General features: G+C 29.8%; 3 protein-coding genes across 3 annotated transcripts; 1 reads left to right on the top strand and 2 right to left on the bottom strand.

Moving 5' to 3' along the window:
- Positions 1–3,686: 3,686 nt before the first annotated feature.
- On the bottom strand, positions 3,687–9,250 carry LOC139900159 (aspartic proteinase-like protein 1). The gene is made up of 15 exons (XM_071882953.1): positions 9,007–9,250; positions 8,760–8,880; positions 7,440–7,867; positions 6,977–7,133; positions 6,692–6,774; positions 6,507–6,603; positions 6,320–6,392; positions 6,027–6,224; positions 5,650–5,771; positions 5,456–5,557; positions 5,272–5,369; positions 5,056–5,187; positions 4,552–4,708; positions 3,894–4,178; positions 3,687–3,809 (listed from the first exon to the last, which is right to left on the bottom strand). Exons 1-15 carry the CDS (start codon positions 9,246–9,248, stop codon positions 3,687–3,689), a joined length of 2,418 nt encoding a protein of 805 aa, XP_071739054.1. The 5' UTR covers positions 9,249–9,250.
- A 466-nt stretch (positions 9,251–9,716) lies between these two features.
- On the top strand, positions 9,717–10,337 carry LOC139900158 (uncharacterized). Its single transcript, XM_071882952.1, has one exon. The coding sequence runs from the start codon at positions 9,717–9,719 to the stop codon at positions 10,335–10,337; it is 621 nt and encodes a 206-aa protein (XP_071739053.1).
- A 2,148-nt stretch (positions 10,338–12,485) lies between these two features.
- Positions 12,486–16,125, bottom strand: LOC139896435 (metal transporter Nramp3.2-like). The gene is made up of 4 exons (XM_071879080.1): positions 15,451–16,125; positions 14,549–14,685; positions 13,757–14,409; positions 12,486–12,972 (listed from the first exon to the last, which is right to left on the bottom strand). The coding sequence occupies exons 1-4, from the start codon at positions 15,978–15,980 to the stop codon at positions 12,763–12,765; spliced, it is 1,530 nt and encodes a 509-aa protein (XP_071735181.1). The 5' UTR covers positions 15,981–16,125; the 3' UTR covers positions 12,486–12,762.
- Between the last annotated feature and the right edge of the window lie 11,021 nt (positions 16,126–27,146).

Genomic DNA, 27,146 nt, shown 5'->3' with positions numbered 1-27,146 from the left:
TGTATGATATTGTGTAAAAACTGCATTCAAGAAACTTATTTTGTTGTAACATATTTGTATTGTAAACCATTATGTAATAGTCGTGTGTAAACAGGATATTTTAGATTATCATTATTTGATAATCTACGTAAAGCTTTTTAAAACCTTTATTGATGAAATAAAGGTTATGGTTTGTTTTAAAATGAATGCAGTCTTTGAAAAACGTCTCATATAGAGGTCAAAACCTCGCAACGAAATCAATTAATATGGAACGTTTATAATCAATAAGAACGGGACATTTCACGAATCCCTAAGAACATCTTTAAATGGAACTCATTTGTTTCAGTTTACACACACACACACGAATTTTCTCTATCTCCCTTTGCATTATAATTTTATTTTTATTATTATTATTATTATTATTATTATTATTAATATTAAGGTTATTAATATTAATCTTATTATTATTAGTATTAGTATTATTAGGAGTGATATTATTTGTATTATACATAAAATACTACGACGGAGTGCTGTTTGAAGAATTTAAAAAATGAGTTTTACGAGCGGGGCAGAACTAAGGAAATTATGGGTTATAGCTATGGAGGTTATGAGTATGGTTCGGGGGTATGCTCGTGAGGTCAATATAGTGTTTATCATCTTCGTTGCGTCTACGTACTTTCCTGCGATATTGAATCTCAATATTGATATGTGAGCACTCATAACTTAACTTTTACATATTCATAGTGTATCCCTGACTAGTGCTCGAGTATATTTGATTATGCATGCTTGTATATTTAATTTGGTCGTTAGATAGTTTATGATAAATTATGAATTTATTACATATGCGACTGAGATAAGGTATACCATATGCATGTCGTTGGAAAGCTGACGAAAAATCAATAACTTTTCATTTAGGAATCGTGTGGTTTTGATGAACGGTTTAAAAGATATAGTCAACTGAATTATTATTAATTTTAGTATTATTATTCTTAAAAATGATTATTATTACATCGTCGTTATTATCGTCGTTATAATTATTTGATTATTATTATTATTATTATTATTATTATTATTATTATTATTATTATTATTATTATTATTATTATTATTATTATTATTATTATTATTATTATTGTTATAAATATAGGTATTATCATTAAAATTGTTATTGTTATTGTTATTACTATAGTTATTATTAAAAGTTAACATTTTTATAAAAACTATTATTTTTATTATTATTACTATTAAAAGTATCATTTATATTAAAATTATCATGTTTGTTAAAATTATCAATTCTAATAGTAATATTATATTTATTATCTTTATCATATTTGGATTATTATTAAAAATTTATCATTTTTGATATGATTATTTTTATAAAATATTATTACGATTCTTATTATAATAATTATATAGTAATTATTATTAAGATAAAATATATTATTGGGAAATTATTATTATCATTTTAGTATTATTATTAAAGATTATCATTTCAAATAGAATTATTATTTACATATAAAATAATATTATTTATTATTATTAAAAATTATCATGTTTATCTGAAAATATCGTATAGATCTTAAAACCTATATTTTCGTTAAAATTAACAACAATACTATTATCATTGTTATTATCATTAATATGAATATAATATTTTTATCAGAAATATTATTATACCATTTGTATTACTACAAAAGATTATTATTTATTATCAAGATTATTATTATCATTATTAATAGAATAATAATAATTATTATTATTACAAAATAATACAATTTTTATTTATTATTATTATCAATATTATTTTATCAAATAAATATGTGATACAAAGATATTTTTAACACGCGTAATATAATTACATTAATAATACCTACCACTATAGTTTTACGATATTAAGTGAATTTTATAAATTTTACTACTTAAGATATATGAAAGAATATTTTATCATATATAAACTTTAATATAAAATTTTATTAATAAATGACTTTTATTATTTACTCTAATAAAATCTACTAAAAATATTTAAATATATAAAACGACTATAATTAAATTATATAATAATCATGTATAAATTTTGGAGGTCATTTTGGTCAAGATGACTTTTGTTGACTTTTGCATATTAGTCTCGAGCATTAGGATTGTGGTACACTATGACTTGATCTAAATTGTTAGACAAATATTGATCAACATATAAATATATATAATTAATATAGGTTCGTGAATCCAAGGCCAACCTTGCACCTGTTCAATGCCATCATATGCTTATTTACTACGAAATACAATATTGTGAGTTTCATTACTCCCTTTTTATATATATTTTTGGGACTGAGAATACATGCGCTGCTTTTATAACTGTTTTTACGAAATAGACACAAGTACTTGAAACTACATTATATGGTTGAATTATTATACTGGATATCACCCTTTCAGCTTGGTAGCCTAAGAATTTTGGAACAGACCCCCAAATTGACGCGAATCCTGAAGATAGATCTATGGGCCTAACGAACCCCATCCAGGTTATGGATGCTTTAGTACTTCGATTTTATATACAGATGAGTGTACCTGTATATTTGGGGATATTCTAGATGCATTTGTTAATGTCGGTTACCAGGTGTTCACCATATGAATGATTTTTAATTCGCAGGTTATGCGTACTATTTTGTACTCGGGTTACGTGTTCAATAAAATATCCGAAATCTTGTGGTCTATTAAAATGATGGAAATGAATGTTTATGATAAACTAATGAACTCACCAACCTTTTGGTTGACACTTGAAAGCATGTTTATTCTCAGGTTTGAAAGAAATCTTCCGCTGTGCATTTGCTCATTTAGAGATGTTACTTGGAGTCATTCATGGCATATTTCAAAAGACGTTGCATTCAAGTCGTTGAGTTCAATAAAGATTATGATTAAGTAAATGACAGATTAGGTCATTTATAGTTGGATATTATGAAATGGTATGCATGCCTGTCAACTTTCGATGTAATGAAAGTTTGTCTTTTAAAATGAATGCAATGTTTGTAAAATGTATCATATAGAGGTCAAATACCTCGCAATGTAATCATATGTTATTGTATTCGTCCTTATGGATTAGGACGGGTCGTCTCAAAAAAATCATGTATACTACTATATTAACTGAAGCGCTTTTAAGTCTTCCCCTAACGTTTTGACTCAAAGTTGATTCCACTGAGATCAGGTCAAATTTGGGTACCTAATCTAACAGATGGTCTGCGCGGCTGCGTCACATTTGGGTAAACCAAGTTGGTTCAAACCTGTGGACTTCACAGGGTCTGGCAACTAAACATTATTGGATTCAGACCAATTTGCAAACTGTACTTTAACGGTCTAATTAGGAATAAGCTTAGTGTGAAGAGAAATTTGCAAAATTTTAGAACAAACCATAAGCCTAAGATCAATCAAAAGTTCTTGATTTGACTTTAAACTAAGCAAATCGGACAGTTTTGACCTGATATCGAGCTAGGTTCGGTACTTGATCCCTTTTAGCCTGGACACAATAGCTGACGGTTTTCAGATCCCGTATGCTTAATTTTCTGCCCGCAATCAATACATCACAGAAGACAGTTTTTGGAATCTAAAATACATATGGTCCCAAAGTTGAATAGATACAACAGTAAAAGTTGTAAAGTTACACACTTCCAAACTGTAAACCATAACTTTAATTCATTCAAAGAACATAAATGTTTCAACTAGATGTCCGTATGTGACGGTAAACTCAGTTCGACAGGAAGTTCTTCACATGATTGCAGCAGTTCAAGGAGTTCCATATCATGAGTCTGAACTTTTTCAAACAACGATCCAACCTTCAAAACCTTTAAAGTAAAAAAGATTAGTCCCTAACACCTAATAAGTCAATATAAACTGAACAAAATCGTCAACTTTGAGTTGTAACATACAAAGTAATAAACTTTACATATCAACAGAGGAGAAGATTCTAGCACCACCCTGAGTTCATTGACAAACTGACTCATACTCATGCCTTCAAATTCCTTCTGTAACGATTCATTTGATGCCACCTCAGCATAAATAATAGACTCGATCACAGGCTTAATTATCTTCAATACTTCTTCAAATGTAATGTAATACTTGATAACATTAACAATGTCACTATATTTGTTATCTTGGAATGAGAGTTGAAGAAAAGTAGTAATTTTTTTAACTAGTACTTCTAGCAGGGGTATCTACATTTTACCTGTGTAAATCAGTAACCAACCAATAATATAATCAAAAATCGATATTTATGTAACCAGATTGACAAGTACACACAAACATGACTAACCAATCTATCTCTACAAACAAACTCGTGAGTTGTAAATTGATAGGATCTTGTTCTCATTGGCAATCAATACTACAGAAGCAACAAGCACTTTATAACTTGACAACAACTAAAACTGAATTCATCTATACATAAATATATATATATACATAAATAATTAGTCAATAACAAGAGTAATTTACATCAATTGAAGTAGTCAAACAGAAATTGGGAAACAGTCAGAAAATGAAATCCTAGAAACGACAAATGAGCTGAAAGTGAATTAATTGCTAAATTACGAGAGGAAAGAGATCACCTGAAGATGGACGTCCAACTAATGGCAGATTTTTTGTTGAAATTTGGACCGACTGGTGACGATCGTCATCTTTCGACTGCTGTTTTTCAACCACTTTGTCACTTTTCAAAATGTTCAGTTGTTCACACATACCACAAATACTTTTACACCAATTGGATTTGATAATCTAAGTAAAAAAATTGATATATAAGTACCAAAAATCTCTTTCTGTTGTTTATCATTCTTTACAGACCATCAAGAAGAAAGAAAGAAAAAGAAAACGTAGATATAATGATTCATTATTCAAGCATGCTTTATACTTCTATATCAATCTCAATGCTATATGATATCCACAGTTTCCATTGAAAAATTGTAACAAGTTTTTAGAACATTAATCGCAACATGATCAATTATCAGTATGTACAATTAGTGTTACTGTGCAGAAATTTGATCCCAAAAATCCATCCCTCATGACAGCGGCACAAGTTCTTGCTCACGCACAACTGACCCTACCGGCCTATATGGACCCCTATTTGGGTGCGTGTGTCTCCAGTACCACATTGAATAAACAGCCGCACATACAAATGTTAAAACCAAAATCAATATAATGACTGTAACCCAGTTCTTCTGCCACCATGTTCTGCGCATCATTTTCACAAGTTTATTAGACACTATGAAGCTAAAACATCTACAGTGTAATATCAAAAACCTACAATCCATATACCTATTTGGCACTGATTCAATAAACCAATTGGATATCCGATGAGTACCAAACCGTCTAGGAAGGTATATCTCATCATCAGCTATGCGAGTAATAATATGCTGTTGCCAAAAACAAGTAATAAGTTTGTAGTTTGCAGATTAAAGTAAAAGATTGGCAGTGTTACATAAATTAGCATATAACTTACGGATGCAAATGGATTGGACATATATTCAGCAGGTTGTAGTGGAGTAATAGACCATATTGTAAGGGAGGCATTTCCAACTGATGTAAAATCCACCAAGTTAACCTGAAATCGTCATTTACAGAAACTTGTGCTTAATATGTAATCGATTATTTGGATAGCTGAAGTAGTTACTTGCAACTGTAACCAATAAATACCTGAGAAATGTGAACATCCAGCTCCATTGCAATATACTGTTTAAGCTCAGTGATTTGGGGTTCCAACTTAGAATATCCAATATTCAGAGACATGACAAATATTATGTTTGCAACCTTAGACCCTGCAAAGAAAATAAGAAATAATGTGTATCACACAATGTGTGTGATTAGTGGAAGTGTTATACTTATCCAATACGCTCAGTTGGGACTTTAAGACTAAATCATGATAACGAGTAAAACTATGATAACGAGTAGGCTCAGTTGGGACTTTAGGACTAAACCACCTGATTGAGGAACATCATTGTCTAGTTAGGCTTCAAACATAAAACGAGTGAAACTATGATAAACTATGGCACTTAAAAACAAACTTACTGTACCTGGAGAAATATGATATGGTTTCTTCATTGGAGCTGGGGGAGAAGGATAATTTGGACTCGGGCGTGATCCATTTGATGAAGAAGGAGGTGAATCAGAAGAATGAAGTCTTGCCCATAGCTCTGAACAATTAGTTTTCCAGAATCCAATCTTGTCGTTTTCACGATCATACATAACGAACATATTGCGGCCAATTATGGCTGAAACAAACATGATAATTCAGTCAAACAGTTTTCTTGATAAGAGAAAGATAAAACACTTAAGCAAAAAAACTCATATTGTGAAATTGAAATACCTCCAAGAAGAGTTGATGGATCCTTTCCGTTCTGAAAAATCCCCAGGCAATATGCTCCATCAATGGTTGAGTGCTTTTTTATGCAAAAACATGATATACAAATGAGAAAACAACAGACTTTAATGATCTCATAGTAACATAATCTGGTAAAAAATGAAGAAATATATACAGAATCACATAAAGTTACCCGAAATAAGTAATTTTCAGGAGAGAGTGACAGCTTATGTCCTTCCCCGAAAACCATGTCCACCGACGGAAAGGTATCCGAAAGCGTTGTAGCATCACTGAAGTAAAAACACTAATTGTCAGTCCAACTTGAAGATGATAATAATCTGTGATTACTGCTACTTATCGATAGTTCAAAAGCAACACCTTCCAGCACCAGAAAAGCAAATGTCATTATAATTTCGATCTGGACCATCGATCTGTTTGAGAAAATGGAGTTCTTTCATGATCTACATGCAAAAGTTAGAAACTTTTAGAAAAATACTAAAATGACAAGAATGTAGAGAGGGGGAGGGGGGACAGCTGTCCAACTCAGGTTTTGCAAATGTAAGTTACAGGTGGCAGGTACACATATAATCAAGTTACTTCAATAACTGATTTAAGCAATCAACATACAAATAAGAATTGAAGTTCAGAAGATTTGGATCTTACAGCATCCTTAAATACAAGAAAAGCTTCTTCAGGTAGGTACGCGTATGTTGTTCCACTGTCTAAGACTGTTCCATGTTTTCCATTAAAAACATCTGGATTCAAATGCAACCGCTTCCCAGCAACATGTAACTCCTCCAGCTCAACGTTGTAATATGGGCTGTTGCCACCCCGAGACTATAGTAAATGTGTGATATGTAAACAGATAAACAAAGAACGTTTTCCCTATTCACACTGCCCGAGGAGGGCGAGTATTTTTTACTTAAGATACGCGGCCTAACAAGGTTATCCCGTGACCGTTTGTGACCCTTTCCCCGGCCACCCACTAGGCCACTAGTGGGGTTTAAACCTAGAATGTTTGGATATAAAGACCCTAACCGCTAGGCTATCTTGATGTAGTAAATGTAATTTGTTAGAAAAAGACGTTAAATTTTGTATCTATAAGAAAGATAGATACAAAACATACCTGCGTATAGGGTTTGAGTAGGTATATACCATCCCAGGAGGGGGTGAAATACCACCAAGAACCATGGCACCGCCACCGACATCCATTCCACCATAACATAAAGAAAACGAGTCACTGATCACCCCTTTATCAACAAGTTGATCAACTAGACTAAGATCACCACGGCCCAAACCCATTATCCCATCAGCATGTTGACGGTAAATATCTCCTGTTTCCTTATTTTCACAACCAAAGGTAGCACGCTGAGGCGAAAGGTCACTCTGGTAGCCAAATGATATTATATCCTCACCAAGGACACCACTGCTAGAACTCTTTTCAGCATATTGCCTTTCATATATGCACTGCTTTTTGTCATTGCCACATAAGCATTTAGTATTGCATTTCACAGGTTCATATGTGCTGGATGACTCTGGATCAAACCATGGGTCCTGGTGAGATCAACAGAATATATGCAGAGACTTAAGAGGCTGCGCAAACATATATATGCCTATATGTATGACTGTAAGAATTCAAATTCACATATCTAAAACACACTCTGCTTAACTAGAAAAAAATTATGGCAAGAGCATGATTACAGGGGGTTAACAGCACGTGCAGGGACGAAGGTTGGACAACTTTTTTTGTGAGCAAAAATCATTTGGTGTATAAGATATATTGCCATACATGTATTAAAGAACCATTAATTGGTATACATCTATCTATGAATCTATGAATAAATTATAATCACAATCCCTAAATAGAATTTCAAATACCTGTAGGCATTCTTTAAAAATTTCCTTCACGCAATCCCAAAGATTCACATTGAATATGTAAGTCAACACTTAGATACTTTAACATGCATATTGTTTACATATTTAATATTCAAAATTCAGAAGAGGAAAAAAAATAATTGATGAGACATATAAAACTTGAGATATTGAGCGATAATATTTACGATTCATAGATTCGATAAAAAAAAGTAATACTCGATGAAACCGAAACAACTTAGGAATAAAAAATAACTCATGACACAAATAAAGTGAACCCTCCCTGCCCTCAGTACATTTTGTTAATTACACAATGAAACATGAAGGTCTCAATGTGACACAGCCTCATTCATGACCTTAAGGTCTATTTACTTCAACAGCGAAACATACAGTTCCTCATATCTAATCTAATCCTACTATCAATTTAAGATAAAATCACCTAAAAGATACTTAAAACGATTACGTCACTCTATCAGATAACAAGATACTGCATTAAGTGTTTGCGATCTAAGATTGAACAAATAAATGCATTATAGCTTTAAATTTGTCCGAGCTTCACTACGAAAGAATTTACCTGATGCGTGCCACACTGTTTACAGGTAGAACATGGAACATATGTAACAGAGCTCCCTGTATCAACTATAAGTGCAAACCTCTGAGGTGGCGATCCAATCCATAGCCTCGTCGAGTAATACCTAATTATAATCAAATCATAATTCAGTTAACTAATGATTCTACTCAATGCTTGTTCAATTACACGATTAATCAAAAATTAAATACACATACAGTCCGTTTATATTCAATTGAAACTGAAACAGTACCCGTTTACAAGGAGACCGTCATGAAGATCCATCCGAGAGTTAGGGAGATGATCAGTATCGTTCTGGAGGCGACGGCGATAATTGACGTCGCCGGAGAAACTAGAATTAGGCAGAGAACGAAAGAGAGGTAAAAACACGGTGTGACGACTGCTACCGGAATGCGGTGGACAGAGCATAATAGTGGATGGATCATCAACAATCGCGTAAACAGCAACCGAAGATTGTTGAATATTAATCAGCATAGTAATCGTTACGATCACGATAACAGTAATGAAGAACGCCGGTAAAGAGATGAATCGAGACATAATTGCGTACGAAAATGGAGAAAGTTGAAAAAGTTTGTTAGGTTTTCAGTTTCCGGTGAGAGTGAGGTAACGGTTTATTGTTATTGTGGCGGAAGTTATAGAGTTCAAAAGGAAACGAAAGGTGGCTGGCTCTAAGTATAGATTATATTTATGGCTGTTAGTATTGATTAGACTAGTATGACTATCTTCACCTTTCGCCCATACGAGCAGTTAGGTCCTTTTTTTTCGTAACAGCAAATTATATTTTCAATTTCGTAGGTTTATTATTAATTACTCCGTATTATTATGTTTGCTTTGATATATTTTGAAACTTTTGAAAGTAAAATAAAAAACTTTACTTAAATTGAAACCTAAGAAAATAACGTTCCTGTTCAAGTCCCTGTACTGCATGAAAGGAAAGATAAGATGATGTGGCTCACAAATGAAGGTAAAGTTGTGGATTTTTCCACTAAGCATGTATGGGAAGACTTAAGAAATAATAGGCCTGTTATTCCTTGGCATTGTGTTATTTGGTTTACTCAAGCTAACCCTAAGCATGCATTCATTATGTGGTTAGTTATCCTGAATAGATTGGCTACACAGGATAGAATGCAGGTGTGGTATCCAAATCAAGTGTATCATTGTGCTTTGTGTAATGGGACTAGAGATTCTGTTGATCACATCTTTTTTCAATGCCCATATGCTTCAACTGTATGGTATAAGATGAAGTTACTGCTACTGTTTAAAGGTTTGCCAAATAAATTCAAAGTAGTGATTGAGAAGTTAATGATATATCCTTCATCAAAGCAAATCTGGAATGTGGTTAACAGATTAATGGTTGCTGCTGTGACCGATTTCTTGTGGCAAGAAAGGAATTGGAGGCTTTTCAAGCATAAAAGTAGAACTGAAGATGAATTATGCAAAGTGGTTACTGAATATATGAGAATGAAATTGTTGACTTTGAAAGTCAAACACACGCAGGCTGTAAAGAAGCTGGAAAGCATTTGGGATTTGCAATGGAGAAATGGAAAATTGCATTTGAAGTAATGATGTATTGGTTTAGCCTATGTTTGCTGAAGTAGGATTGTTTTAGTGTGTGTGTGTTGTATTGTTTGTTTGTTTTGGTGTATGAGTTAGTGTATACACTGCTCTGTTGTATGATCTTTTGTTATTAATAAAATAATCCTTTCTTTGCAAAAAAAGAAAGAAAAAAAAATAACTTTGAATTCGGTTAGGCTCTGTTCCAGAGTTCTATTATGGGGAGAAAAGAAGAGATGCGGGAAGAAAATTATGCTTTTTGATGTTCCTGAGTTTTTGAGTAGAAAGAAAGGAAAGAGAGGTGATTGATAATTTTAGCCTAATTTCCCTTCTTCCTCTTCCTTTCAAATTGGAAGGATCTCACTCCCCTTCCCTTTCACTTACTTTCCTTTCACTTCATTTCCTTTAATAAAAATCTTGGAAACAGACCCTTAGTTTCGATCAGAATTGAAATTTTATTAAAAATGTGTTTAACCAGAATAACCTTTAAATCAATTGTAAATTCTTGAACTGAAATCGATTTGTGATCTATATATAATTTATATATAATAATAAATGATCGTACCAAATTCGAAATGTGGATAAAATACAAGTGCAGGTCACAATCACGTTAACGGTGAGCGGTTTGGTCTTCTTGAACTTCACCGAATAACGTTTGATTATCGGATCCAAATATTTGTATCGAATCCAGTCACGGTCAAACTTGGTCAATCGTCTAGAGAGAAAAAGTTCTCTTATAGAGAGTGTCAGTTCTGCTCTGACAAAATGATGTTATCTGTCAATTAATGATATTCAAGTGGCCTATTTATAAGCAAAAAGTCGCAGGTTCTTTTTTAGAAAAGGACACGCGTCATACTGTGATTGGTAGGTTGTCCCTTATTTCTCGGAGATTGGCCAGTCAACTTCATAATATACAAAATATGACTTTTAGATATAAATGCTGTTCGCTTGTCTTTTATCTTCTTGCCAGTTTCTTAGCGTGGTGGTAGTTGAGTTCTTGTTGTTGGATGTGGTGAATTAAGGTTTTTTTAGAAGAATGAAGATGAAGAATGTGAAAGAAAAAGACATGGTAAAATGACTATTTTACCCATCATGTGCAAGCCTTGTCATCCTACTTAACGAAAAAGTTAACGGCTGTGAGATGGAATGATTAATTGTGCAAGATCTGTAAACCTCAGTGACTATTTTTGAAAAAAAAAATCATAATGACTAAACTTGCAATATTTGACAAATCACAATGAATATCCGTGTAATTAAGTCATATGTTAATGATGGCATAAGACCATTCGCTATGAAAAAACCTTTCATTATTTGTTAATGTGACAAAATAATGCCTAAACGCCCGGGCGTCATTATTTGTTTATTTTTGGAGTATCGTTCATTTTGCAACGAAAAAAGGAGCGTTGAAGCTTCTGATTAGTTGGGTCTTGTTAACTAACCGTTACAACGTTCGAAAGTGGAAACTGGATAAATAACTAAAAACCTTAAAAATCATTTTTTACCAATAAATACTCCCCAAATTTTATAAATTCAGATCCTGATATAAACTAGATAAGACGTTATCGTATTATATAAAACGAATCAAAGCCGAACTTAATATAGTTGGCTCGAAACGTGATGAGTGTTATGTACAAGACATGTGACCCGTACGTGTACAGCTAGTCACAGGACACGTGAGGTGCACGAGCAGCAGTTAGTTTGTTAGCAGCTGACTTGAGAATTAGTTACAGTTGTATCGATTGTAGATAGATAAAAGGAGGAAACATAGTTAGAATAGTCACTCAGTTCAGATCTGTAATTCTTTACTCTTTTTCTGTAACAAACTTGTAATAAAAACTCCATTGTTGCGCTGCTCGAGCTTGTTTCTTTGCTATAGCTTCAGTACGTAACACGTGATTCCTCGATTCAAGTTATCAATTCAGGAAACACACATCAATGAGTTCAAGATCTTAAATGATTTACGAGCAGAACTCTTACTCTGATTAGCTCTTTCATTGCGTATTTAACCGCTCATTCGTTTTTTCTTTATCTTTACAGCAAATAAACAAAATCAAACATTCTTAAGACTCCTTACTAACTTATTTTACAGCTAGTGATTGGCACTTGATAATAAACATGTTAACACGAGCTAAACGAAGTAAAATAATCTAATCCAAAATAACCTCATTATAGGACAATAAAGGCCTTTTATTTAATAAAATAATCGAAAACCCAGAGAAAATCACTGGCTTAAACTAAGGTTACATAATGTTACAACTTACAAAGGTGCACCATGATCAACCTTCAAAAGGGGGTCACCGAATATAACTCGCGCTATGATACTACAGCATAACAATGTCGTTTCTGACAGTATTTTCGTGGTTACACTTACAATTATGTTAATAATATTGGCTTAGAGACCAAAAATACATGTATTTACCTCTGTGTAAACCACCTACATTACTGGGCTTCTTGGCTTCAAGAAACCGAATGTGGAAACCGTAATGCTTCGCCAGATGAGGTATACAACGAATGCAACATATGCAACAGTGAGAACGATGACTATAGAAGTAAAGGCTACCCCGCTTACTTGTTCGGCGATAAATTGTTGCAATAAGTACCCGTTTATTGCTATCACCAGCGCAGCTACGAGCCATGAGATTGTCTGAAAACAAAAACATTCACAGCTGACATTGTGTTTTAAGGATATGATTACATTGACGTTTTGCAAATGAGAAAGGGGGTTAGAGATAGCAATTTAGACCCATTTTGAGTATACGGAAAGATGTGTGTTGCATTTTACTTCAGACGGGTCATATGGATAAAGTCAAAATAGCTAGAATAGAAACGGGTCAAAAGTCCCCCAAAGTGTCTCAAAATGCATAAAAAACTGTAAATCGCTTAATTTTAGAACTAGATTATCTTTGTAATAGCATTAATTAAGTATAAAATTTCATGATAGAAGACAAAAGAGTGTGTGGGTCGACGAAAGCGGCCTGTATAGAATTTTACATGTTTTGACCCGTTACCCTACCTATCCAAACTGCCAAGTGCCACCTTTACACAAGATTTTAAAAAGGCAACTTTTAGGTGGCAATTTCTACCCATCTATCTTAGAAATTAGTGAATTTGGGTTGTGTTTTGTCCGATCAAATGACGAATATTAGCAAAAGAGAGAAGACATCAAACTACTTGAAAGTTAACCAAACTATATTTAAAAAGCTTACATCCTCCTAAACCGTTATATTCAAAGATTTGGGTAATCAGTGTAATGATTTTGTATTTATTGTTATGTTCTTAAAAAAAGGGACAAAAGGAGTACTCTTTATCGTAGCCATTTCAAGCCAAACCTGTCTCGACCCATTACCCAACCCGCCCAGCTTGCGACCTCTTTATATAGCAATACTTTTTTTTTCCTGAATTTATAGCTTTTTAGTAAATAATCATACCTTAAGAACAGGGCCAATCTTGAAAACACCCATGAGATCGTCTTTGGCCACCAAACACAAAAGTGGAATAAGTGCAAACGGAATCTGAACAGACTGAAGCACGTTAAGCCATTCATTCAAAGCATCTAACGTGTCCTCAGAACTATCAAAAATTAAAGCAACGATCAGTGTCGGGATTATAGCACAACTTCGTGTTATCAACGCCCTAGCCCATTTCTTCAATCTCAGATCAAGAAAACCTCCCATAATAAACTGCCCCGCATATGTACCTGTAATCGTACTACTTTGTCCGGCTGCTAACAACCCAATAGCCCAAATATACAAAATCGGTATAATCCCGCCACCGAATTTCTCTTCAAGAAACTGGCCCGCGTTACCGAGGCCGATGGTGTCGGCTATTGCAGTACCGAAAAATGCCTTTGCAAATACAGTTGTTACAAAGAGATTGATAACGAACGATACAGCGAGTGCTATGGCAGATTCTATTGAGTAGTACTTGATAGCTTCTCTGACCCGACCCGTTTTCCGTGGGTCGACTTCTCTCGATTGTACAAGTGCAGAATGTAAGAACACATTGTGTGGCATTATAATGCAGCCTACCACTCCCACTGCTTGTTGGATTGTTTTTGAGTTCAGTTTTGGAACCACCATACCTTACAGCAACGAAAAAATATTTTAGAAGAATATTATAAAAAAAATATATATATATATATTTTAGAAATTAATATTAATATTATACTAGAATTAGCAGCAAAAAAATAAATAAATAAATAAAAGATTGTGATTTCTTACCAATAAGGAGCTCCTTGGCATTAGGCTTCGTTTCACCGAACATCCATGCGAACGAGATTGCCATGACTGCAATCAGTACTGCAAAAAGAGCTTCAAGTTTCCTCACGCCATAGTTTTCGAGAAATAAGAAGATGAAACTGCATTGAAGATTAGAATAAATTAACATAAGATTCGACAGAATCTAACTAACGAGTAACTTCTAACCAATCTAGACACTAATTTTCAATCAAAACAAAAGGCATTAAAGGACACAAACATACATAATTTTACAGACTATAAAATTCATTAAATGAATTAGTATTAAGTTAACATCTTTATGAACTAAACTAGACATCCAATTTTTAGAAACAGACAAAACCCAACTTAAGTCTTAAAACAAATTACTAGTAGTAAAGAAGCAATATTTTGCGTTTTCAATATGTCAGGGTTTTATATCATACTGTACAGACCAAACCAACCTAAGATGCCAAAACTAACATAAAACTGAAAAAATCAAATCACAAGTTCAAAAGGCACACATACAAACAAACTACCAATAAACAAGCAAACAAAAGCTATATTATTATTCACCAATTAAAATATACTAAAGAATAAAGATCCAGTTTCCATAAGCACCCAAAGCACCAACACCCAAACTAAATCTTGAAAACAGAAGTTCATCCAAAAAAAATAAAAAATTTGACAAACATTTTCATCCAAAAACAGTAAAGATACAATTTTGATAAGCACCCAAATCATCAAAACCCAATTCAAATCCTAAAAACACATTTCATCCAAAAAAACCCATATCCTATCCAAAAAGATGGAGTACTATCTTTAACTTCTAGAATTATTAAACACATTAAAAGTTTAAAACATAATATAATCAATTAATTAACATCAAAAATGAGTAAACTTTTTACCAATCAAAAGCAGTAATAAGAACACCAGCCCAAAGTGGTAAGAAACCAAGTGTCAAAATCTTAAGAGCAATAGCACTTCCAATAACTTCTTGTATATCAGCCCCAATTAATGCAACTTCAGTCATTATCCATAACAATTTCCCAGCCCAATTTGGGTACTCTTCCCTACACAGCTCAGCCAAATGTCTACCAGTAACCACGCCGAGCCGAGCCGATAAAAGCTGAACAAGCAAGCCGATAGCCGTAGCCCATAAAAGCAACCATAACAATGAGTAACCTGCAATCGCACCTGCTTGAAGATCACCTTCTAAATTACCCGGATCCAAAAAAGCTATACTCATTAAAAAACCCGGTCCAGTGAATAACCATAATTTTCTCCACGAAAACGGCGGCGTTTTGTCGCCGTATTCGTCGTAATTGTGTTGGTCGTTTTCGTCTTCTAGTCCTATGATGTGGACTTTTTCAGTTGGGTCGTATGCGGTTTCGGGTTCGTTGGAAGTAAGCAATGGTTGATGGTGAGATGACGTCATGGTTTTAATCGGCGGTTACTGTGTTGGCCGGAGAGTTAGGTGTGAAAAATGGAATTTTTAATTTAATAAAGTTAGATGCTTTTTGTTATTTGAGGGAGGGTTTGAAGAAGGATGAAAAGGTTAAAGGACCATCCACATACAAATAATCAAGTTTCATCATTTTATAAGCAACCGATTACTTTGTGTTACTGTATATTTTTTATCTATTTAATTATTTGTTAAATGAATAAAAAATATAATAATATTAAAATATTAATATACTCGTAATATAATGTGTGTCTATGATGATCTATGATATATGATAATGAGATGAGATTTTTAGATAAGATAAAAAAATGTAATGATAAAATACTTGATTCTGGCTCTACCAACACAGGTAAGCAAATGTAAATCACGTGAATTTATAAAAGATATGGAACTCCTTGTTTTTTACGAAGGTGAACATAAATCAGACTGTAAATTGAAATAACTGAAATAACTGTAAATGAAATTAATTAATTGAACTAATTAAATTAAACTAGAAATTTTCAAACGACAAAAATTTTTATGTACTTTAACGATAGTTAAAGGTCGTTAAAAAAATTCATTAAAGTAATCTAATGAATAACTTTTCAAGCATTGGTTCGAATAATTTGTTAACTTATTTGAAACTAATAACTTCAAGTCATGTTTTGCCCAAAAGTAATTGGTCCCTTTTTCAATTTGCCTAACACGAAAGTGAAGTATTAAAGGAGTTTGTGGCATGAAGCAAGCAACCATTTTTCCAGTTTAATAATGGTACATAAGCAACATCTCATCTTCACTGGATAAGGTTGCATTAATGATTTGCATTGTTGTTCACAATGGTAAGTAAAATTACGTGCAGATCGACATTATTACGTGGAGAGTGATTGTGCTGATACAAGTTCACTGTAAAAAAAATAAAAAATAGTTACATGAAGTTCTCCAAGGCCGATTAAAATATCTGTTAAGTAACATCAAATTGTGAGAACCCGGAAAAATTTCTGATTAAAATTAAACTAAACTTCGACTGTTTCCGACGATTCACGAATAATCGGTTATAAAAAGATACGTAAATATATACGTGTGTGTATATACATCACTTACAATCATTATTATTATCAGTATTATAATTATTATTGTAAATAATTATCATTATCATTAATATAAATTACTAATATATTATTAATATTATTAGTATTAGTATTAATACTTAACAATAATATTAAAATAATGAGATATCATTATTATTATTATTATTAATATTATTAGTATTATCACTTTTACTAAAAGTGATAAGATTATTATAAATATCATTATTATACAACTTATTATTAATAATTATTAATAATATTATTAACATGTTATAATCATTATTATTAATTATAATTAAAATTATCATTCTTATTATTAATATTGTCATATTTTTTTATCATTAATAATATTATTATTATTATTATTAATATAATTATTATTATTGTTATTAGTATTATTATTAATATATGTAGTAAATACTAATATTAATTAAAGATAAAAGAAAAAGACAACAAATACTTAAATTAGGTTTTCAACTTTTAATTCTTTTTAATTTTTTTATATAATCACGATCTGCTTTATATTTTTTATTTTATCATCACGATCTGCATATCTGTTCTATTTTTTTTTATTAATCATAAGAGATGTTTTAATTTATTTATTTAGCCATCGTGATTCTGCATTATTGGATATTAACTTGCTTTTAATTTTTTTTTTTAGAGATCGTGATATTTTTTTAATCCCCTACTGGTTTTTGTTTTGTCCCAATCGATCACCATTGCTATAAAACTATCAATTCCCATCTGTTAATCACACAACTCTTAATCTCCATCTTCTGCATTGAAATTAAAATAGAAATATTTTTTTTACCGAATACCTCTGTTCTTCAAGCTTTTAACTATAATTCGATTTCAATCAAATTTTAAAAATGTAATAATGCTGTGTTGTTAGGAATTGTTTAGTTAAACTGCCTGCAAATTTTCAAATCCCAATTCATCCTATCAAATTCTAATTTTGGAGTCAAACTTTAATTTTCAAAAGTCAAAGAAATTGTTCATCGAGAAATTAAGGATCGTTTTAAGGTTTCTGTTTCAATTGAGGTTTCATAAAGATTCTAGGAATGATTTAAGACCTTTTTCATTTAGGAATCGAGAGCTAAAACGTTTTTAAAAATCGAAATCAATAATTTTTTATATAAAGTAGCGACAGCATCCTGGGTATATTTTTTTTTATGTTTTTTCCTTCTTTTTCGTTTTCAATTAATTCAAGATCAATATAGGTTGATTGTAAATTGTTTGAAAGTTCTAAAAAACGTTTAGATTATCGTGTTGGTTAATCCCTGGTTTGGTTGATCGAGTTGTGAAGAAGAAGAAGTAGAAAACATAAATAATACAAGTATAATTAAAATGTAATATAAATTAGAAAAATAAGCAGCAGCTCAATGATTAAGGGTGTTTGATGTGATTGAGAGGTCTCGGGTTCGAGCCCCGTCTTGGGCAATTTTTTTTAGAAAAAGCTTTTAAGGTAGTTTTTCCCATTTCTATATTTTTGTTATTATTATTATCATTATTAATTACTAATGTTATTATAATTATTGTTATTGTTATTATAATTATTAGTATTATCATTATAATTATTAGTATTATAATTATTATTATTATTTATATCATGATTATTATTATTATTATCAAAAATTGTTATTTTCATTATCATTATTATTAAACGTTTCATTTTATTTAAAAACTACTAATATCACTATTATTATTACTATTGTAAATATTACAAAAATTATTAATATCATTAGTATTAACATTATTATTCTTGTATTATTATTGATATCTTTAATTATTATGATTAAGATTATGGTTATGTTAAGTATTGTTATCAAAAATTATAATTTTTATTATTATAATTATTATTAAACTTTTCATTTTTATTAAAAACTGATATCAGTATTATTATTGTTATAAGTATTATTATTATTATTATTAATATCATTATTATTAATGAAATCATAAACATTATTATCATTATTGAGTATTATTATTATTATTATCATTACAAATATTATTTTAGTATTATTATAATTACTATTTTAGCAAACAAATGATATATACATATATAAATATATTTACACATAACATAATAAAATTTATATTTTTATCTATTTAGAATATATAAAAAAGAAATATAAGAAACTTACATGTTATTAATGTAAAAATAACATAACTAATAAATTTATATAAATAAACTTATTCGATTACGAGTATATGTGTTAATATATATACTTGATATAGGTTCGTGAATTCGAGGACACCTCTGTACTTGTTCAGTACTATCATACGCATATCACACAAACTATCGTATCGTGAGTTTTCATAGCTCCCTTTTTATATATATTTTTGGGCTGAGAATACATGCGCAACTTTTATAACTGTCTTACGTTTAGACACAAGTACTCAAACTTTTATGCTATATACATGCTTTGTCATGCTAAATCCCTGCCGTAATATCGTTAATTGCTGAGGTATAAGATGCAAACTTAGTTATTGTGAGTAGCGCTACTGAGAGTGACGTCTCTAGTCAGTTGACCGTTGGTCTTTGACTACATAATAATGATTCAACGACACGAATAACAAGTGTCACGGGGTAACTTTTGTTTAGTCGCGATATTATAAACTCAGCATTTCTTTTAGATTGGTATTTCTATATCAATCAACACTTTATATTGATATTTCTATATCAATTTTATTAAATCTTGTGGTTTAACACTATTATTGAAATCATATTTATGATAAACCTATGAACTCACCAACCTTTTGGTTGACACTATTTAGCATGTTTATTCTCAGGTTCTACATAATGCTTCCGCTGTGTATTTGCTAATTGAAAGCAACATTTTAACAAGTCACTCATGGATAATTTGAAAGACTTACACTTGCTAAATTGATGATGATTGCTTACTATGCTTGGAGTCTTCATTACATATCATATCAATTAAAGACATTTAATGCGTTGTTCATTATATACAATGTAACCTATTTATCTTCCGCTGCAAAACTCAATATAACGTCTCATATAGAGTCGTTCTCGTTTATACAAATTGTGATTTGATATAATTAGTCACAAATACCCCAGGCCCTATTTGAGGGTGTGACAGATTGGTATCAGAGCAGGCTGTTGTAGAGAACCAGGATTGCATTTTAAGTGTGCCTATTACAATTAGGTACCTTAGCAATGTAGGACTACAACTTTCCTTGACTATATTGCCTTTAATTGTCACCTTTAATTGTTAAATGCTACACTATACTTTAGGAACTTTACTTATCTTAGAATGCCGAGCCAATCTAAGAACTCTGCTAATTCCCCTAAGTATTATCCAATTATGCCACCGCATCTAAATGCGACACTATGATTTCTGAAATTCTTGACATTCCTAAGTCATCTATCATGGTTTGTGTATTACATATGTATTACATAAAATATTATCCATGAATTTTGAAACTCCTATATTTGTTACTATTCATACTCAAACGTATATAACTCCCTGTTATATCACGTACCTATATGCTTTATGCCTTTATGCATCGGTTTGCGAACCGAAAAATGTCATTGAGTTATTGAGAATCTCAAAGACATTATAATCACTACTCATATTCAATACTTTTAAAACTTTGATTTCTCGTTATTTTTTATCATTGAACTTTTTTTTGACGGATGCCGTCTACGAAACTCTAGAATGGAAGGGTTTGGATTACCGATTTAAAGGATCCTATAGCTCAAGCCCCTAGACCTGAATAGGCCATTGCGAATTGAAAATCTTTAATCAAAAGATTATCCAATTACATACTTATCATCTAGACACGTCATACTGCCATTATTGGAGTATAGACACATCATATCTTATTATATCTTATCATATCTATCTCAATAGACTTTGTCTAACACTTTTCCTAAATTTCCTCCGTAAATTATGGAAATCCTTTTGCCATATATACTATTCGAGGAGACGAATATATCATTCAGTATTCAACACCCACTCGTATCAAAAACCCTAATTCCAAACACATAACATGGATTTCTCACTTGATTCCTCGAGCTCCACAGACAGCGTAACCGGAACAAACGAACCAATCAGCCATCATCTATTTTGGATGAATTGGGGATGGGTTCGTAGTAAACTAAATCAATGGAGACAAGAAGAAGGTGATCCCTTCCACCAACCGAATTCACCTCTTGGTGAAGAACCTGAAGCACTTACCGGCGAAACCGTTCGGAACACTATTTTCACCCTCATTTCCAGGATATCCAGTCACGAATATATAATATCTAAAATTCTAGATCTTATTCATCCACTTGTCCGAACCGCCAATCATCCCGGAATAATAGAAGAAGTCAACGAGCTTTGCGCTCGAGTAGTGGCTCTGGAGAATATGGTGCGAAATCTAAGAGCATCAGCTGCACCAGCAGTATAACCAGCACCACCAGTACCATCAGCATCACCACCAACAGCACCAGCTTCACCAACAACAACATCCACATCCCACGTCTCAACATCATACTCGGTACCTCGGATATCAACATCATACGCACATAGATACCAAGGAATATTAGTAATAATGAGTTAAGATGTATTGATTCATTCTTCCTGAAGAATTATATATGTATACTTTATATATATATATATATACATATATATATATATATATATATATATATATATATATATATATATATATATATATATATACATGGTTTGAAACAATAATAAATCTTTTCATACTAAGCTATTACGTGTGAATCTAAACTAGTATGTACTACTTGGTTAATCCATATCATAATATGCTATGATGTACATCCTTCGTTAATGACTTAACAATCGTTAATTACTGCTTCAGCACAATAAGCTCCATTTCATAATAAACCAAGTGTATTATTCAAATACATGATTGGTTTTACACTTTCATTTTCGACATACTCGAAGCTTTTTAGAGAACATTATTCATGTCTTGTGAATTTCACAAGGATTTCACGAGCACCAACATCATACACCGAGGCATATCTATAACAATGAACGATGAACTATTGAATCACAACTTCATTAGCGAAATATATCGCGACAATTATGAAATCTCTAAGGTTTTGGAGATTATTTATTCTCGTTTCAACCGCAAATCAAATGAGTTTAATATTATATTAACCCATTAAATCCATGATTACATCTGAAGAATATATATATGAACGTATATCTTCATAAAGATGGTAATTAAAAATCCTTTTGTGGAAACAGTTAATTATGAAAATATTTTAACGGGTAGGTAATACCAGAGAAATATTTATATCTCACATTAATACACTGTACATTCTTCAATTTCGATTCATAAATCATTAACTATACTCACTACCTTCACAGCGATACACAATCATTTTCATATAAATTCAATTACATATTCTGATTTTGACATATCAGAATTCAAGTAAAGCTTTAGCAGATGTTATCTTCCTAAAGATCACTACATTCATGAATTATATTCATTTGTATTCTATGATGAATTATCACATCAAACCACCGAAATTATCATTCATTACTTTTGAAATCAACAACGCTTATTCGTCAACCATTAGATCCGTTGACGATTACAATCAGCGTTTAATCATCTAAAAATAAAATTTCTTGAAACCATTGATAACCGATGATTCAAATATGGCTGCATTAAATGCAGAGGAAACAGCAAAATTATAGAAGGTCTTAAGGGCCAAAAGTTTGATAATAAAGAAATATATAAGCTCAGATTTGGAACTGAAAAACGGATTGAGCAAACTATGAAGGTGTAACAACCCAATCCAGTAACCATCCGAACGCGCGAAAGATTTTTTTTTTTTATAACTGTCACGACCCGGAAAATTTCGACTAATTTTAAATCAAACTCTCAATACGATATTATATTTTTGACACGATAAGAAAAGTCTGTTAGGTTAAGTCTCAAAAATTTTGAACTATTTCATATATTCAATCGACCTTCGACCATTCCCGACAATTCACGAACAACTATTTGTAAATAGATAACTTATATATTTAAATAGGTATTTACAATTTGAAATATAATTTGAAATATTATATAATTTAATTATTAGAATTGATATTGTAAAATAAATAAAATAAAATGCGATGTAATGGAAACTATATTTAAGAATATATAGATATATATAAATATGTATATAAATATTACTTGTAAATATATAAAGTAGATTAAATCTATTTGTTCAAAAAAAAAAATATAATACATTTGTTTTAGTAATCAAACTTGCTAATGTAAAATTGTTTATATATAGAAAGGGAATAAATGATTTCGAACTTAATTAGTAAAAGTCAGTAATACTCGGTTGACATTTCATTAGCATTCATATAGATTTAACATGAGTTTATGAAGGATTAAAATAAAAGTTGAACTGTAAATCGATTACGAATATTTTAGATTTGTCAAAAGTATTTTTACCTTTTTAAGTTTAATATTAGCACTCCGTACATATAAATCGGAACAGAAAATAAATAATTTTTGAACCTTTTTGATCAGGTTTCAAATAGGTAATGAGTGAAATAATTAAATATATTTAATCTAAAAATTTGGGATTTTTAGGAACATTTTTATACGTCAACTGTTTAGCAATGGACACGATATCGTCATTCGAGAAAAACCGTCGGCAGATAATAATTTAAGTGGCACGTTTTATTCTCCTAATTGTATTATAGTATTACTTTAATTATTATTATATATAAATATAATCATATATATATATATATATATATATATATATATATATATATATATATATATATATATATATATATATATATATATATATATATATATATATATATATATATATATGCATATTAATGTAGAGGAGATACATAAACACTTTGCACCATTTTTCAACCTCAAACACCATGGTTCACCCGCCCTTTGTAATGACCCGGGAATTTCCGACCAAATTTAAACTGTATCTTTAAATGATTTCCGCCACGATAAGCAAAGTCTATTAAACTGAGTCTCAAAATTTATAAACTGTTTAAATGAATACATGTAATCTTCGACCATTCCCGACGATTCACGAACAATTGTTTGTAAATAAATTTGTATATATATATATATATATATATATATATATATATATACAGATATAAATACAAGTAAATATAATAAATTAAAATAATAAAATACAAATTGAACATTAAGATTAAGTATGTAAAATAATATACAGGATAATAAAGTAATTATTAAAGTAAAGCTATATATAAATATTTATGATTTCTATAAATGACTATTATGATATGTATACTAGAATATATATATATATATATATATATATATATATATATATATATATATATATATATATATATATATATATATATATATATATATATAACTAAAAATTATATAAAACATAATTAATAAGTTGTAATATTAATATATTAAAGGTAGTTACAAGTAATAGTATAAGTTGTTATTATTATTACTTTCATTAGTATTAGTATTATTAATATTAACATATGTATTATTAATATTATTATTTTAATTTATATAAATATGAAATATGATACATGTAAATTATTTTATTATTGTTATTGTATCATTATTTTAAATAACATCCAATTAACCATCATGATTATTAATGATATCATTTTGATTATTATGATTAAAAGATATTATTAGTAATATCATTATTAAGTATTATTTGTATTATTATTATTATCTCTATTTCAAATTATTATTAGCTCTTATTTTTATTATTATTACTATTATTTGTAATTTTGATTATTATTAATATTATTAATTAATAAATAATATTATTTATATAGAATTTTACATATAAATGTATCTGAATCAGTTGAACTTACCTATCATCAAATTGTATATTTTGTTTTCATCTTCAACTTGTCACGAATTAAAAATCAAGGATCGTACATACAGCTGCAAGTCATTTTTTTTTTTATTTTGTCTGCCTTGAATTATTTGCTAACCTATCCTTCGCTACAAAACAACCGATCACTTCTGGATTCTTACTACAATCATTCAAGGTAACAACCCAAACATTTACAAAATTTCAATCTCTGTTATAAAAAAAAAATTAATTAAAGAACTGAAGCTATTTTTTTTTCTCTCTTCGTCGACATGGTACTGCAATTGCTCGATTTTGTATTGAAATTCAAAAACTCATAATGCAGTTGTGTTAGGATTATTTGGTCAAACTAATTGCTAAATTTCAGTCGTTAATTCCTTCCATTCATCTCAAATTTTGAAGTCAAAGTTTTAATTTAAAAAGTCAAAGATGTAGTTCATCACGAAAATTCGTTTTTTGTTTAAGGTATCTGTTGAAATTGATAATATAGAAAGTTTCTAAAAAGGATTTCTAACCTTTTTTATGTTATCATCTTATTCTAAAACTTTCTCAAATTGACCAACCGATTTCTAATTAGGGAAGAACATGAACGAGCTGATACATTTTTTTTATTTTGTTTGTTGTTTTAAATGAATCTTTAATCGTTCATGTGTTATTCATTAACCCAAAAATGTGATAAAAATCCTATTAATAAGTGGGATTGATCCCTGGACGTTTGAGTTCGATAGGGAAGAGGAAGATAAAGGGAAAACAAATATTACGGGTTTTATAAAATCAGTTTCTGTTTTAAATCAGATATATGGGCTAGCTCAGCTGGTCTGGAGTGTTTGCGAGTTTTCAAGGGGTCACGAGTTCGAGTCTCGAATGGGACATTCTTTTTAGAAAAACTTTCAAAAGGGTATACACTTATATTTTTTCATTCTCATTATTATTATTATTATTATTATTATTATTATTATTATTATTATTATTATTATTATTATTATTATTATTATTATTATTATTATTATTATTATTGATATTGTTATTATTAATTATTGTTATTATAATTATTGTTAGTATTACAAGTATTATAAATGTTGTTATTATTATTATTATTATTATTATTATCATTATTATTATTATTATTATTATTATTATTATTATTATTATTATTATTATTATTATTATTATTATTATTAAAATGTGTATTAGTTATCATTTATTATTAGTATTATGATTATAGTCATATTTATGAATATTATTATTATTATTATTATTATTATTATTATTATTATTATTATTATTATTATTATTATTATTATTATTATTATTATTATTATTATGATTATGATTATTGTTAATAAGTATTACTCTTATTATTGTGATTACAATTAGGAAGCTTTAGTTATTAATTTACAAATTAAACATGTCGATTTTGATTATGATTAACATAAGTATTATTATTAATATTATCACTAGTAGTGAAATTGCTATAATAATAATTTTTATTAAGTATTATGTATTATTATCAAAAATCATTATTTTCATTACTATTAAACTTTTCATCCTTATTAAAGATTACTGTTATTATCACTAATAAAAAAAATTTATTAATAAAACTATCATTAATAACATCATTAATAGAATCATTAATATTGTTACTATTATTAATATCAAGTATTACCTTTATTATCAATTTTATCATATCAATTATTATTCTAGTATTATCATCATAATAATTATCTTAACAAACAAAGGATATATATATATACAAAATATACTTAATATTTATAACTTAACAATATTTATATTTATATATAAAAATGAATATATGAAATATATAGGTTATTAATGTAAAAACAATATGAATAATAAATTTACATATATATATATATATATATATATATATATATATATATATATATATATATATATATATATACAACTTTGTTCGATTACAATTACTTGTGTTAATATATATATATACAAATGTTATAGGTTCGTGAATCCGAGGCCAACCCCGCATTGTTCAGTTGTGTATTGTCATTATATGTATTTTTACTACAAAATACATTATGTGAGTTTCATTAATCCCCTTTTAAATGCTTTTGCAATATATATTTTTGGGACTGAGAATACATGCGCTGTTTTTATAACTGTTTTACGAAATAGACACAACTAATCGAAATTACATTATATGGTTGAATGATCGAAATCGAATATGCCCCTTTTTATTAAGTCTGG

Source organism: Rutidosis leptorrhynchoides, chromosome 3 (genome assembly GCF_046630445.1).
Source record: "Rutidosis leptorrhynchoides isolate AG116_Rl617_1_P2 chromosome 3, CSIRO_AGI_Rlap_v1, whole genome shotgun sequence".
In the NCBI taxonomy this organism is placed as follows: Eukaryota; Viridiplantae; Streptophyta; class Magnoliopsida; order Asterales; family Asteraceae; genus Rutidosis; species Rutidosis leptorrhynchoides.
This window is presented reverse-complemented; position numbering and strand designations above follow the sequence as displayed.